This window comes from Genypterus blacodes, unplaced genomic scaffold (assembly GCF_046128005.1).
Source record: "Genypterus blacodes isolate CSIRO-AG114 ecotype Tasmania unplaced genomic scaffold, CSIRO-AGI_Gbla_v1 ptg000086l_1, whole genome shotgun sequence".
Lineage (NCBI taxonomy): Eukaryota > Metazoa > Chordata > Actinopteri > Ophidiiformes > Ophidiidae > Genypterus > Genypterus blacodes.
In genome coordinates this window covers 275,001-291,790 of record NW_027466891.1, presented here as the reverse complement: position 1 = coordinate 291,790, position 16,790 = coordinate 275,001, and the positions used below count along the sequence as shown (strand labels likewise).

At 47.3% G+C, this 16,790-nt stretch overlaps 1 protein-coding gene across 1 annotated transcript in view; it reads right to left on the bottom strand.

Annotated features, from left to right (window-relative positions):
- nrg3a (neuregulin 3a) overlaps window positions 1-16,790 on the bottom strand; it is a 139,579-nt gene that overhangs the window by 14,309 nt on the left and 108,480 nt on the right. Inside the window, exons 3-4 of the mRNA XM_076158769.1 lie at window positions 5,624-5,697; window positions 18-20 (exon numbers count right to left, since the gene is read on the bottom strand). Coding sequence (XP_076014884.1) covers window positions 18-20; window positions 5,624-5,697 — 77 coding nt within the window. The remainder of the gene's footprint in view (window positions 1-17; window positions 21-5,623; window positions 5,698-16,790) is intronic.

Genomic DNA, 16,790 nt, shown 5'->3' with positions numbered 1-16,790 from the left:
TGGAAGCGATGTCAGACTAACTCTATACTGATAGGATCTGATCTGCACATTAGTCAGGATGTAGATTACAGCTGTCTAATTACTCTGGAAAGCTTCACTCTCACACTTCACAAAGTTTTATAAATGTACATAATGTCCAGCTCAGAGCCCGGAACCACTCTCCCTCTGAATCTCTGGAAACTGACAGTCTAATAAAGTTTGATTAAATAAACTAATCTTCCATCTGTACTCAATACAGCCGCAGGAAGGAAACGCTGTGAGCAGCTAATGAGGCTGCCCCCTACTGGCTGCATAAAGAGCTGCAGGTTTGAGGAGGCCTTTACTGGGAACCAATCAGCCACCATGCCTTCAAATAAGCATCGTCTCAGGAATACCAGCTGTGCTCACCAAAGCCTTTTGTCAACCTAAAACATCTTTCTTATTTCCTTTCAGCATCTGTACTGATGGTCGACCCCGCACCCCCCCTCTCCCACTCTCTCCCTCCTTCCTCCTCCCTCACTCTCTCTCCCTCTGTCTCTCAGCCTCTCCCCTCCCCCCTCTACTGTATTATTTACTCCCTTCTCTGTACTTTATTTTCCCCACCTCCCGTTTCTGAGTCACACTTGGCTGTTGGAGGAGAGGAAATGTCTCTTTGAGGTTTCTTCTTCCTCTTCCTGTCCTTACATGTTGAGATGTGTCGGGAGTCTTCCCTCGTCTTCCTTGAGAGCTTTGGGCTGTATGGGAGGAGGTTGTTGTTGTGTGCTTGTAAAACCCGATGGGACTTTGTGATATTGGGCTACAAATAAACTTGACTTGAATTTCAACTTTTTGTCCTCCGAAATATTGCGACTCTAATTCTTGAAATCGCTCTTTTTTTTTTTTTTCAAAAGTGGCCCAAACAATCCCTCCTGGAATAGAGACAGAGTGTGTGTGTGTGACTGAAAGTGGAGCAGTGATTCCTCTGTGTGCAGGCAGGATTTTGTTCTTATTGACTGTGGAAATCAAAGTGCTGTCATCTTTGTGTGGCCGCAGAGAGCTGGAGGCCTCAGGAGGAGGAACGTTAAGTAGACGTCTGGACTGAAGTCAAGCAACTTTCCTCGGTCGTTTCTCCTCTTCATCACACACTGGCTGCATGAGCACAGCTTCCACCTGTGATCAGGCCAACCTGTCGTCATAGCTCAACATCCTGAGGCTCATATTCAAACACACACACACACACACACACACACACACACACACACACACAAACACACACGTGACTCCAATTTTCCGTCAAGACATGAGACTCTCTTTTAAAATGCTCACGAGAACCTTTTTTGAGATTTTGAGAAACCGCAACTTGTATGATTGATAAATTCTGAGCCTCACATCAACTTCTGCACCACACTTCTGCCAACGATGCCGGAGGGATTTTAAATAAAACATACAAATGGATAAACAACTCAATCAATCCTCCACCGCGGATGTGAAGTCCTAATCTGAGGACAAACGGCTTCCAGCTAGAAGCTTTTCCATGTTTGGGGCAGAGGTGCCAATCAGGTAGGGAGGGTGGCTCGCTCGCTTGCTTCTGTCAGGCTCAAGACTTATCAATCAACCTTCATGCAGGAATGTATTTGTATGACTTCATCACTTCCCAAATTCTCCACAGGTCTGCAGCAGGATGGGGCCCATAAATATTTTCTGTGTTGCTCATGGACACTGTGTGTGTGTGTGTACGTGTGTGTGTGTGTATGTATGTGTGGGTGTGTGTGCATTCAAGTGCGTGTGTGTGTGTGTGTACTGAAGGGACATAATTTTGCTGTTACAAACTTTTTTGTTGTTGTTTGTTTCAACAAGTTTTCGATCCACTGCACAGACTCATCGGTGGTAACTGCCATCGTTAATGCAGGTGACAACGTTTAGCGTGACAACATTCGTGTCTGTGTGTGTGTGTGTGTGTGTGTGTGTATGTGTTTTCATTGATTCCCACAGAGGAATAATAGAGTGATTGTGAGCATCACTACAGTACTTGCTGGATAGACTCGTCTCTGCTTCAGGGTTTCATCTGAGCGGACGATCAAAGCGCCATCAGCTCAAAGCGAACACACACTTTATGATTCCTTTATCTGCTCTGTGTAACAACATGCAGCACGAGCAGGAGCGCAGGGCTTTACGGGAGCGCAGGGTTTGACTCTGCGGAAATTGGACGGGTGTGATTACTGCGCTGCACACAAACCTGCTGAGCATGAAATCAGATCTCGTAAAGATAGAGAGAATTAAATTTGTCTTTAAATCTTTAAATCTGTCTTTGGAGATGAAACATGCAGGAGAAGATGCTGCTCACTCCATACACACACACACAATGTGATAGCAGAGGAGGAGCCCACAATGATAGATAGCAGAGAGAGGGAGAGAGAGAGGGAGAGAGAGAGGGGAGAGTTTTTTTCTGCCTTCCTTTTCATGTCGGGTCTCTTCTGTAACCTTGCAGTGTTTTGTTTTGTTTTGTGCCCAGAAGCAGCAGTAAACAGCACCGCCACAGGGGGCAGCGTTTCACAGCATGGGCCACGTTTCCAAGCAGCTTTGGTTCATTTTCATCCAGTTTCCTCCGGTTTTCAGTGTGGGCGTCGGCAGCGGAGCCTCAGTCGCTGCCTGCAGGGGAGCAGATCCATGTTTCCTGCGTTGTGATGCCTCAGTACGTTTAGGTTTCAGGGCGATCACGCTTCCTCTCATTTTCCTCTAACAGGATGCAGTTATGGATCGCTGACTGCAGATTTCTGTGTCAGAAACGCTTTGAATGCTTTGGCCATTATAACGGTTTGTTTTCCCCCGATGGTGATGGGTAAGAGGCAGGGTGCATCATGGGTAAGAGCTGAAAGGCAGGGTTCATCATGGTTAAGAGCTGTGAGGCAGGGTGCATCATGGGTAAGAGGCAAAGGGCCAAAGCACAAAGACAAACTCATTCACGCCTGCGGGCGACTCAGCCGCGCTGCACGTCTTTGATGTCTGCGGAGGCGAGAGGAAGCAGAGAACACGCAGACAGACCTCAAAAAGACGGACAGCGCTCACCCCAGACACAGCTGGAGTTAAACCCACAACCTTCTTGCTTTGAGGCAACGGTGCCCACCACCAAACCTCCAAGACGGATTTGAACAGTGCCATCCTGAGTTGAGTAGAGATAATAAAGCTGAACCTGAAGTTTGAACGTTTGTGTTGAAATCATCAAACTGCAACGGTTTGACCTTCTGCCTTTTGTTGAAATACAAAAAGATTCATGGGATTGAATTATGCACAGCGTTCGGATGAAAGGGTACAGATATTTGCAGTGCAGAGGAACATTTAGTCTCCCTGCCTTCCTCTGGAGTCGTGACTGCCTCCTCATCCTCAGCGTGGCAGACAGTTTGATATTCCGGCTCACAGGACATGTCTGCTTCCATCAGTCCTCTCTCCTTCCTCCCTCCTCTGAGACCACAGAGGGCTCGGGGTCTTGGCAGCGTCTGTCTGGCCTGCAGCTGAACCTTCCTGCTGGCACCGCCCGAGCATCGGTCCACTTAGCGCGAGGAGATGAGCTGGACGGGAGCAGGAACGCCGTCTGAGGCCGGGGCCGGATTCGTTTTGAGGGGAAGACGGCACGAACGAGATTAGGAAGGGACAGGCGGGGGTGAGGGTCTGCGGGGAGGAGCGGAGGAGGAACCAAGATGTCAAACGTAACGGCAGAGGAGGAACGAAGGAGCGGAGCTGCTTAACTCAGCACACCCAGGTTCTTTAGTTTATCGGCACCTGCAAGTCCGATTGCCTTCAAACAAATGTGACGGAGCCGCTACGACCCGGAAGAGCCAGGATCTGCCTACGCTCCACAAGACGTCCCCTCTCTATGGTGCCCTCTAGTAACAAAGACAGATCAGACTGTGGTGGCAGAAAGGAGAAAGAGAAAGTGATGAAGAGAGAGGAAGACAGAGAGAAAGACAGAAAATGAAAGAAGGAAATGAAAGAGTGCTGGAGTGCCAGATCAGATGAGGACTAAACTCTTGCGTTGGGGCTCAGATGATGATTGGATCCCCACACCTGTGTGTCTCTGAGCAGCACCTCCACAGTCTGAGTGTTAGTTTGCCTGGTGTGTGTTGCTCCATATGAGGCGGCGTCACTTGGCTGGGCGCTGATCAGATAATCACACTGACACGTCCTTGGAATTTAAAGCCTCATTACAGATGCTTCATTAATGAGGTGTTAAGTAAAGGACATTAGGAAACAAGACTGTGAGCTTCATTTGCTGCATTGAACTCATTTACAGAACATTATTTATATCAATCAATCACAGAAGTTCATTTCATGTAGAGGCGACGTGATTGTGTCTGTTTGCTTAATGAGGCTTCGGAATTTTCAATTACAAGAACTGAATACTCCAAAACTCTGTGATTCTGCTTCCTGTCCCTGTCCTTCCCGTCCTGGCAGATAAAGCAGTGAGAGCACACAGACCTCCACTCGGTTTGGACCAATCCCCTCCATCCTAAAATGAGTTTGTGGCTCCCAGAACAATGAAGTTCAGGCATGAAATGATGGCGTCCTTCTCCCAGCTGTCGGGCTCGAGATGAAGATCTGAGGATGAAGCCTGTGTAGCATCATGTGGCTCTGTGGCAGCTTGCACACACACTCACAGATGTGATCTCCTACCAGAAGGTGTCTGATGGCTCCACTGAGGTTCTCTAGGTTTATTCTGCTGAGACCTTCTTGAGCTTCAGCCTAGGGTCTTGGTCTGTTATCAGGAACCTTCATGAGAAGCTTCAAGGCTGCGTGGGCGTCACAGAAGCCGACCTCCAGCTGGACCCCAGGGGAGATGTTAGTGCGAAGTGCTGCTGTTGCTCAGGCTCAGAGGCTGCAGGAGCATCAAAGCACTCGTCTGATGCAGCGAAACTCAGTATGTTACAGGAAGGAAGATACATTGAGGTGACATTGAACAAATATGAAATACACGCCCGTCTGGCACGTGGCTGTGGTTTTATCGTACACCGTGTCATCACAGCAAATGGCTTCTGAATGGAAAAGTCACAGATATGTTTATAAAGCCACGTTGTTCTGTCAGACGGACGGAGAGAGTTTATATTTCATGAATTAAGCCTGAAAATAAAGAAGGAGGCGATCGAGGAGAGAAGTGCAGTGATACAGAACCGTTTGAGACGTGGCAGATAAAGACGTCAGAGGAGGAAGAGGAGACGAAGAGGAGAGAAAGTTCACACAGTAAACTCTCCCCGTAGGTCTTTTTAACCCTTTCATTCCAGCCAAGTGTGAGAGGGTAAACACTCTCTGCTGTCTGTATCAGTGTGTGTGGGTCACAGAGCCCTATAGGAGCCCCACATGCCCACAGACCCTCATCAGGTCCTGATCAAGGCTCAGCCCAGTTCTGGACTTTTCACAGCCGTCTACGTCCCCGAACACCAAAACAACCACTGGTCATCTTATTCTGTACATGAGAGGTCCAGCAGCCCTGGAGACCGAAGAGGCGTCTGACCGTGTTCATGTCCGGCTTCTGCCTCACATCATTAGAAATCTTCGGATCCTTTACGTTTTTTACGCTGCGCTTGTTTTGAATGAAGTGTGAACCCGACCCGGTTCAGACACAAACGCTGAGCTCTGGTGTGTGATTAACGTGTGTGTGTGTGGGGGGTCTTACTGGGGTCAGATGGGATAGAGTCCGTCTTGGGCAGGAACTGGTCACAGCGGATCCCCTGGTAACCCTCTCGACACCTAGTGGAGGAAAAGAGAACAACACATTCACTGCAGGTTCAACGGGTTCATTACATCGCAAACGGACGCAAAGTGTTTACGTGTGAACGGACACACACACACACACACACACACACAAACACACACACACACACACACACACACACACACACACACACACACACACACACCTGAGCTCATATCAGACCCAAACATCCATCACAGCCACCGTCGTCACCGTCAGACACTTAAGACCTGAAACTAATAGAATAATGAAGCAATCTACGCTGTCAAACATCCACAGTAACATCACAGAGCCAACAGCTGCTGCTCGCTGGTCGGCACGGCGACCATTTAGACCAATTTAATCCAGAGCTCAGAGGTCTATTAAAAGAAAATATCCCGCAATCCAGCGGTCAGGCTGACAGGCCGGTCGGCACCGCGGGGGCCAATTCCCCGCCGCGAAATTCATTTTCGAGGAAAACGGCCGAACAAATGACAGGAAATCAGCGGAAAAGTGTTTGTGTGGCGGTCGGTCGGGACGTTCAGACGGGCTGCACAGGGGAAATGGCCTCTTAATGCTCAGCCAGTCTGCCAGAGGAACGTCCCTGAGGAAAACACACAGGACTTTAGGCTGAAAGGGAACAGTCCAGGTCCCGGAAAACCAGGAATCATGGCCCAGAAGTGTTTGGAAGGTGAAATGTTTTGGTTTTGGTTTTTATTGAGCTGCTGTGTTATTTAATTATATGACATTTAGTCTATATAAAGAATTTCCACCTTTGTTTGGACTTAAAAATTTTTTTATTAGAATATTTTATTTTCTAAATTCTTGTTTTCAATTTTGTCCCTCCAGATTTCTTAATATTGATTAAATATCAATTGAATTTCTTAATTGCTAAAATAAAGAATTTATCAAAACTAAAAAATGAAGAATAGAATTGAAGAATAAATCTCCCACACCTTTTTTAGATTGTCAAATACACACCAGCATATCACACATGGTACACACACACACACACACACACACACACACACACACTCTGACACGCTCCCTGCCTCTCACACACTGTCAGAGCATCGGCGCCCCAGATGCATTTCAATCATCTCGTCTAGGAAACATGAGAAAAGAGAGAGAATCCCTGGACAGCAGACGGAGACACATTTGCACTGCAATGTTCCGTCCCATCAACGAAGCAGGAAATGAGCGGAGACGCGAGGAGACGAGAGGTTTGTAACACGCTTAGAGCAGAGACGCTTTGAAGTCCAGTCTGTGGACGTGTCGGGCCGTCTGCAGGTGTGATTAAACAAACCAGAGCAGCAGCTTTCAATTAAAGACAGATTGGATTACAGGAGGATTTGATCCCAGCGAGTCTCCACGGCAACAAAGACTCTCTGAATCTCCACGTCAGCTTAAACTTTAAGTACAAATAACAGGATGAGCGAGTGAGTGTGTCTGTCACGCTCACACGTTTTCATTTCTCAGTTTAGCATCAAACCCTAACAGAGGATTTAGACTGAAGAGGATTCATTCAAAGTTTAACCCTTTGAGCTCCGTCAGCACAGCGACGTGCTGAGAACAGCTGCTGCACGTTTACACGCCTTAGACAACGTGTCAGGCCAAAGAGACACACATGTGAGGGCAGATACCACACAAGGGAGTTGTGATCCATGTTGTGATCCATGACAACATAGGTCAGAGGTGAACATATTTGTATTGATTGAAACCATCAGGGTCGTTCCAGGGAGCTGCATTTGACCGGATGGGGATTTTTCCGTAAATCTCAGAAGGTTCTAGTCCCATTATGTCAGTTTGGGACTTTAATCACAAAGGCAGCAGTGAGGTGCGACAGGAAGTCGTTTGCCTCTGAGGCGTTCAGCTTCAGAGGTCTCAGGCTCCTTACACTGTAGAGGACGACGTCGTCTCTCTATAAATATCTCCCCCGTCTACGCTGCCATCTTGATATGAGCTGGAAATACCATTAACAGCCCGATAACACTGAGATCCTAACTTATCTCTCCCTTTCTCGCTGCTCATGAATATCAACACGTTATCACGAGCAGCACTTATCTCTGCGCTTCATGCTTCCCTCCCTCTCAGGCGCTGTGATGAGACGCTTCCTTCCTCCTGTCCACGGTGTGATTGGGGTGAATATCTACTCACAGAATCTGAATGTTTAAAAGAAGAAGGAGCCGCTTAGATCGATTAAACGATCGTAAGCTCAGCTGGAGACGGGCAACAAGTTGACGGTCTCCTCGTCTCAGGGAAAAACGGCACACACGCTTTGACTGAAGAGGCGGAAAGCGTGTCTCTGTACATATTGGAGCGTAGTCGTAGTGATGGTAGCATGAGGATTCTGTGTGAGAATCGTCTGAGTGGTCCTTTGACCTTTGGACAGATGAGCAGCATGAGGACCTTCAGGTTGATCCCTTTAGTTTCTCTCTCCTGCTCCGGCTCCCGTTTGGACAGTTTGATGGGCTGAATGTGAAACGGGCTCCTCGCACCGCACCCATCCTCTCCAAAGGCATCTGCCAGGGATCATATTTCACAGAGGAATATGCTGATTAGATCTGAGTGGAAGCTGGCAGCTCAACATGAACATGACGTTATGAGACGTTATGAGTCTGTATGCAGGTAAATGTAATTCCACAACTCAAGACAGGAACATCAGCAGATCTCTCAGCAAGAATATCTCTCTCTCTCTCTCTCTCTCTCTCTCTCTCTCTCTCTCTCTCTCTCTCTCTCTCTCTCTCTCTCTCTCTCTCTCTCTCTCTCTCTCTCTCTCTCTCTCCTGTCCTGTAATGTGACTCCAGAGCTCTTCAGGCATTGGTTCCTCCTCATTCCCATAACCCAAAAGTAAAGTATTCAAACATCTCAAAGCTCTAACAGTGAATCACGCGTGTCACTGCATGTCCATTCAAACACCTGCAGACCTGAAGAGAAGCACACACATCTTCACGTCTACACAGTGACACAGCAGAGAGACAAACACGACATGGAGTGGAGTTCAAAGTGTTCAGCCCAGCGACCTGCAGACACCAACACGTGTCACACACATGTAAACACACTCGCTCACCAGGCTGGATGGCGTGGAGGTTTCCATAGAAACCGTGTGAGCGTGTTTGGGGGGCGTTGTAAAGACACAAGCAGACATCAATTCCTCAGCAATCACAGACAGAAATAAAGGAGAGGAGAGGAGCGAACGGAGCGACAGCAGCAATAAAGGAGAGCAATCTGCATCGCTGATGTGAGGGAAGAAATGTTGAGTTATGGGAAAGTGATTTATTTCAAGGCCCAGTGGCTGATGGTGGAAATGGGATGAATTGAAAAACCATTAGAGATGAAAACACAGAGGAGAGGCGGAATGGACCAATTACTGAGCGGCTTTAGCACTCGCCACCGCCGCCCAATCTAACCGTGATGGATGATTAGCTGGAGCCAGTTCAATGAAAATGTAAAGTATGAGCTGCTGCGTCATCTGGGAGGATGAACCAGACAGAGGAAGGACCACACAGCACAGCTCATACCTCCACCAAGGCCCATCAGTCCACCCATCATCACCCCGCCTCTCCATAATGAACTTTAACCAGACAAACCAGCTGATTGACTGATAGCTATTGTTTCCAGAGTAGGTGGTGAGATTTTGAAGCTTCCTGTTTGTTTGTCTGCGACGTCTCAGAGGTCAAAGTGATCCAGACAGAAATCAAAATGGTGGAAAATCTATGAGGTGCACATGGGCGCGGTCGCCATAGAGACATGCATCCCAACCAAGGAAAAACCAGCTTGACACAATGTAACTGCTGTTGCCATAGCGCCACCACCAGGTTGTTTGTTGAGCACGAGCACTTTCATGAGAGCCACGCCCACTCTTTTTTCTCAGCCAATTATAGCAAAGAAAGATCGAACCATCAGGCACCACAACTTAGAGAGGGAGGGAGAATGATAAAATATCAAAAAGGTCAAAGTGATGGATTTTTTAGTTTCCTGCACTTCTCTTCCTCTGCGTTTCATTTCTAGTATTTTTTTTTTTTTTTACTGAGAGGCTTTAATGTGGAAAATGAAAGAATTTCTAGTGGCATATAAAATGACTTTAAACTCCTCAGGGCTCAATATATTTATACACACACACACACACACACACACACACACACACACACACTGGTGAACACTCTAACTGTAGGCAGAGGAGCACCAGTATCCCATAATGCTTGGCAGTTATATGGATCAGCGTTGTGTGAGCTTGTGTGTTTGAGCTTGTGTGTGTGTGTGTATGTGTGTGTGTGTCATGCCTCATGGGCAGCCTGACTGTCATATTAGAGCCAAACCTCCCATCAGTTGGCAGCTTGTCCTCATCCTCATCCTCACCATCCAAATCCAATCCAACACACACACACACACACACACACACACACACACACACACACACACAGACACACACACACACACACACACACACACACACACACACACACACACACACACAGACACACACACACACACACACACACACACACACACTCTTTCTTGAGTTATTTCCCTGAACTCCTATGATATCTTTAGTTCTCAGTTGCTTCATGCTGTTATATGTACACTGTGTGTGTGTGAGTGTGGACATGTGTGTATGTGTGTGTGAGTGTGTGTGGGAGGATGGCAAAGGCCCTGCAGCCCCAGTCTGCACATTAAGTTGATCAGGGAGTGGAAGCTGGTTATGGGGCTGTAATGTGCCTCTGAACAGCTCAGATAAAGCTGCAGCCTTCCCATAATGCCTTTCATCCAAACTCTGACCACACTGCTCTCTCTCTCTCACCGTCTCTCTCTCTCTCTCTCTCTCACCGTCTCTCTCTCACTCTCTCCCCCCCCCCCCCTCTCTGTGAGACCCACAGAGCTGCGTAGAGGTGATGAAATGTTTCATAGTTTCTCCTTCTAAAAGGATTCTTACACGTGGATGCAAATGAGTGAGAAGTGTTTACATTTGTGATGAGAAACAAAACGGAGAAGAGGAATCCTGGAGTAGGCTCTGTGTGCAGATCAAAGTCAAGAGAGTCACGTCTTAAGTGTGTGTCTTCTTCTTGTATGACCTTGGGGTGAGTGTGTGTGTGTTGTTGAGTCTCCTGGAGATGAGGATAAGATCTGCTCATTTATTATTCAATTAAAGATTGCTGAGGTCGCGGCGGATCGTTAGCTGAGGAGGTTATTGGAAAGGAGAAAGAGACGCAAACGCAAACAGACACGTAAAGGTGAGGAGAGTAGAGGAGAGGAGAGGAGAGGAGAGGAGGAAGCGCCGCTCAGACAGACAGGCACATGGAGAGACAGACTGATTGATTTCCTGTTTGGATATTCCGCCTGCTCTTACTTGAACCCCACAGTCCCTCATCATGGTGTGACTGACAAAATTGAAGTTGATTTAGCTTTTGTCGAGCTACACAGCTACTGCTAACACACTTCAGTTAGTAGCTTAGACAACACAGCTACACTGCTCACTGTGTGATGTAGTGTAGATGTAGTGATTGCTGATATTGAATCTGTGATAGCTTCGCTGTATGTTATTGATTTTCCCATGTCATCACATTTTGAGAGCGGAGAGATAAATAGGATCAGCGCACACACACAGACACAGACACAGACACACACACACACACACACACACACACACACACACACACACACACACACACACACACACACAGTATTGATCTGGAGACAAACCAGAACCACAACATGCACCACACAGACTTACTGAAGTCTAATTATCCCCTTAATCCACAAACCAAGTCTTAATTAAAATGACTTTGTTTCCATGGAGACAACAATCCCCACCCCTGTGCTGTCCCCACAATGTAACACACACACACACACACACACACACCCACTGCACAGCCTTTGGTACCTACAGTGTAGATGTGCCGTTATAACGAGCAGCACAGTGACAGCTCGCGTTAGTTTCCATGGAAACAATTAAGGAATCACCCTCTATTTTCTCTCATAGAACATGTGAGGGTCTCAACCCCCCAGGGGGCGTTTATGAAGTTTATGAAGGTTTATTTATGATTTCAAGGCTTCATTGCTTCATTCCAAGGTGCAGCAACACAACAAACTGAAGCTGGTGTCACACTCAGTGTGTCCAGCAGGGCTACAGACCACCAGCTGAGATGGAGCTGAATCTGAATGGATCCAGAACTGATCACACAGTATCGATTATTGATTTACATTCAGATCTGCTACACTCAAACACAGAGATCATTCATGTTATTGTGGGAGGATTACAAGGTCAAGAGGTCAAGAGATCAGACGATGAAGGTCAAACACACACAGAAATGCAGATTTTGGTTGCTACGGTGATTTAGGGAGAAATGTTTGGCCTTGGTGGAGGTTTGAGCCCTATGTGTGTGTGTGTGTGTGTGTGTGTGTGCATCACGCCACTCTCACAACCAAGAAGACAAAAGATTGGTGTGAAACTCTCTAATTAGGGATTAGATACTGATCCCCCCGCACACACACACAGACTTTGACACACTTCCTCCGTCTCAGGGGGTTTAGACAGAAATATCAGCAAACACTCTCCCTCTCTCTCTCTCTCTCTCTTTCTCTCTCTCTCTCTGTCTCTCTCTCTTTCCCTCTCTCCCTCTCTCCCTTTCTAACTGACGACTGTGCACCGTGTGCGTGTGTGTGTGTGTGTGTGTGTGTGTGTGTGTGTGTGTGTGTGTGTCTTTTCAGACGCGACCTGGCCGGCTGCTGGTCGACACAGAGGCTAATTTGCGTTAAGTAGCCGCCGTGCGGCCTTGGCTCTGTTCCACCAGCTCGTCCACACGCTGCAGTAACTCGTCCACAACCAACGAGCGTGTCCCACACGCTCCAAATTAGCCGTGACACGTGTCTCAAAGGGTCGTAAATGGCCGCAGACCTTTCATGAGCAGCCCACAGAAACTCAAATAACAAAAGAATACAACAACAAAAGCCTGAACACTTTGCTGTGTATTAACGTTCATAATCAACTGTGCTCGCCCACAGTAGGTCTGCACTCTCTCTCTTTATATCTGGAATCAGATTATTTGATCCTCTATTTGTTTGGATGATAAATATTCATTGTTAATATGTCACACAGCTGGAGAGAGCACTTTAAACCAAGAGAGAGAGAGAGAGAGACAGAGAGAGAGAGAGAACAAGAGAGAGAGAGAGAGAGACGCTGTTTCACTGAAAGAGCCACAAATCCAAAATACGTCCTGTGGTGCAAATTTAAATGGACCCAACAAAGTTCACCAAGTTCATGTTTGGGGTAAAGAACAACGCGGGAAACTAATGTTAATGAAAAAGGGAGCGATGATACTTGATGAATATGAATATGAATCTATGACTCACTCACTAAACCTCTGATGAATAATGCAGAGATGTACATTGAGCTCAGTTCCTCATCTGGTTGAGCCTACGCCACCTCAGCCACATGTGATCTGCTTAAAGACATTATCATATCACACATACCTCCAACATGCAAACATAAACCGCACATGCATACGAGGCCCATACCATCAACACAGAGCGGCACAGAGCGGCACAGAGCCGAGGGCGTCGTCCTTCATCCCCTCATGCATCCCAGCAACATTAAAGACTTCCTGCTCCTGCCACAGGGCGCCGAACGCACCCGAGGAAACATCATGTGACGGCAGTAAAGAGATCACGTTACCAAGATGCAGATGATGAAAATCCTGCTGTAAGTGTGTGTGTGTGTGTGTGTGTGTTCATGTGTGTACAGTAAATCCCCTCTGCAGTACAGGATTATAGAGCACAGCCAGAGGGGTCAGCGGGTTATTTACATGTAATACAGCAGACTAGAGCGACCACAGAACGCCTAAACATCTCATGGCCCAAATAACAACACTGAGGTGGAAACACAACATGGAAACCAAATGATAAAGACGTGTAAATCAACTACATGTGTTGTTGCACAGCAGGTGTAGTGAAGTCAACCAGGAGGACACAGATCGCTACACTGAGCATTCATCCATTCATCCATTGAGTCATTCATCTCTTCACTTTCTCTGGTCAGAGTTCAGGCAGCAGAGGGAACATCTAAGCCTGCTAATCCACTCTAGCCAAGAATCCAAGAAGACCCAATCACCTCAACAGGTCCTCTGCTGATGTCCAACCTCCTCAGGCCCGTCCCTGAGGAGGAGGAGTCCTGACACCCGGACGCTTTGGACCACCATCTCCTTCTTTCGCTCACAACACCACCATAAGTTAGAGTTTGAACCCAAGCCAAGAGGACGAATCAGTAAAGCGAGTGTTTGGTACACTGAGTGGACAAATGAGTAAACAAGAGCAGGAGTCGGCGCACCAACAGGTAAACAGACATCAAGCGTGCGGCTTAGTAATGAGACAAGACAACAGCAAACCTCCGGACACCAAGACATAGACACGTCCATAAACAAGTCATCGCTAAGCCAACTAGACATCCCTTGTGTATTTTCGTCGAACAAACAGAAAAAAGAGCCGCACGTCATCTTAATGTTACAGAAATGAGTCTCAGTGTCTTCAAACAGACAATAAGGCCGCGAGCTGCTGGCCTGTTAAGAGAACAAACCGTGTACGTCGTGTAATCTCGCCGTGTTGACTTTGAGTGCGAGTACTTTCCCGACACTGGAGAGAGTAATTAGCATGTAGAGTCCATGAATAAGTAATAAGGAGATTAATTGATGTTTCCTCTCATTAATGAAGCGGGACAACAGGCGAAGCTCTGACACGTCAGAGTGCCGCGGCATGAAAGTGGATTAGTCTGTGTAAGAAGCCTGGACGCCATTATTCTGAACACTAAGTCCTGTTTAGCACTGGGGGAACACAGGCTTAACAATGTATATGTGTGTGTGTGTGTGTGTGTGTGTGTGTTTGTGGGTGGGGGGGAGGGGTTGGGGTCTCTGGGTGGGCTTCTCTCGTGTTTCACAGGCTGACCAGCAGAGGGCGCCACAAGAAGCTGAATTAAATGAGAAACTAAGACAATATAATGGGTTAATGGTGTGTGGTCAATGTAGGAAAAGGAAAACAGGGTTTTGGTTTTGGGTTTGATCAACATGACTTTTGTCCATCACCCTGGAGACATGCTGGTGGGAGGGAGGACGTGATGTTGCTTCCTGTCACGTCCTCCGTCTCTCACCTCCGCTCGCCATCTCACTTTTCCTCGCCGCCTTTCATCTGTCCCATAGTTTAAGTGCAACAGCAACCTCAGATCAGACAAAAGGGAGGAAATAAAAAGACTTTTTGGAGAGGAAATGTATTTTTGAAGCAGGTGAGGGTGAAACTGCTCCAGGACCAAAGTGTGGAACGCCTGCAGGAGAACATGAAGGTTTAGGGGCTGCAGGAGGTTTGTAAAGGGAGGTTTGGGTATTTGTTTCATTGTTATCTTACATCCCTTTAATTGACTTTAATTAAATCAGCAAACACCTGATTGGTCATTAAATGAACTGTAGGTAAAGACCTTCAGGGCTCAATAACAAACATCAAGCCTTTACGTTCTGCACAATGCAATGATCTGTAATAGTAAAGCTGCTCTACCTGGAGTACAAATCCAGAATCCTTTGCTGTGTCATTGTGTGGATGTTTGTGCGTCTCTGCAGGTCTGAAGGACTTGAATGGCCGGCAAACATCTACATAACCTCAAGAGGTCAGATGTAAAGGAGAAGAAAAGCTTCAGTTCTCAGGCTGTAACAGAATATTCAGACTCTCTTGACTTCCTGTTTTGGCAGCGATGATGTGATGTGAAGGTGAACTCGCTCAAACACAACTATGACATTTTGCAGGCGTCAGCTGAAGTCCAAATCCTCACATGAATATTCACAGCTCATTTGCATCTCATTACAAAACTCCAGCATCTTCACCCTCGCTCGCTCTGCTTACGTTACCGAGCGTCTCTGTCTCCGTTATCGAGGACCGAAGCGGTGGCCTCCTAAAGCTGCTGTGGGATGTTAGAAAGGATCGGTTTGTGACTGTTGCATTCATTAAGATGCCCAGTGTGTGTGTGTGTGTGTGTGTGTGTGTGAGTGAGGAGGTGCAGTGAACTCCTGCTGGGGGCTTAGATGAGAGGAGCAGCGAGGGGCCGAGCGCCACCAGCACACGATGTGGAGAGATTGGACTGCAGAGATAAAGTTGACTTGAGCTACACCTACACATGGTGTTGATACTCTCTCTCTCTCTCTCTCTCTCTCTCTCTCTCTCTCTCTCTCTCTCTCTCTCTCTCTCTCTCTCTCTCTCTCCTTCCACTGTCTCCACCCCCCCAGCCTCCCCCCTCTCCCCCGCCTGTGTGGTGGGGTCTCGTCCCTGAACGTTGACCTCCCCATGAGGGTTCTCATCAGGTCGGTCAGCTCAGATTTGATTTATTGACCTGTGGGAAGCGATCACCTCTCTCTCCTCTCCTCCCTTCTGGCCCGGGGTCAAGTCCTCGGGCCGGTTGGGGAGATTGGGCTTATCAGAGGGCCGGCGGCGGAGATGGGGTCACATTGGGTCGTGTTGTCCGGTGCCAGGAGTGCGAGGCGTTAGGAACTGCTCCTATAAACCGTCCTCCCCTTTGGATGATTTACTGGAGCCTCTACAAGGGTTGATTGATAACTTCTGAGATCAAATCATCTGCTGACGACACAGGAGGGACTTATGGACTGATTCATTGATTAGCTTTAGAGTCCGCAGAGAGAAAACGATCTGAAGGCAATAAAACAACGCAGACAGACGAGCAGCAAAGATGAAAAACTCTGAGGAACAAAAACAACAACAAACTAAATAAATCAATCAAAAAGGTTTTGTGCTTTTATATTGAGATTTCCTTTTATATTGATCATCTATCAGGGGTTTAATATGCCTGAGCTCTACAAGACTGTTTTACTTTTTCTGAAACAGCTCCCTGTTTACGGATCAACCTCTGGGTTTGGATCGGATCCAGAATGACAGAGTTCATCAGACTCATCAAATTGAACCCTGCAAACAAAGTAATTAAACTAAACAGGCACACACACACACACACACACACACACACACACAAAAAACACACACACACACACACACACACACACACTCCTGGTGTTGAGTTAATGTGACTGAGCCAGCAGAGAGCGACACTGAGTGTATAATTGTGTTTGAT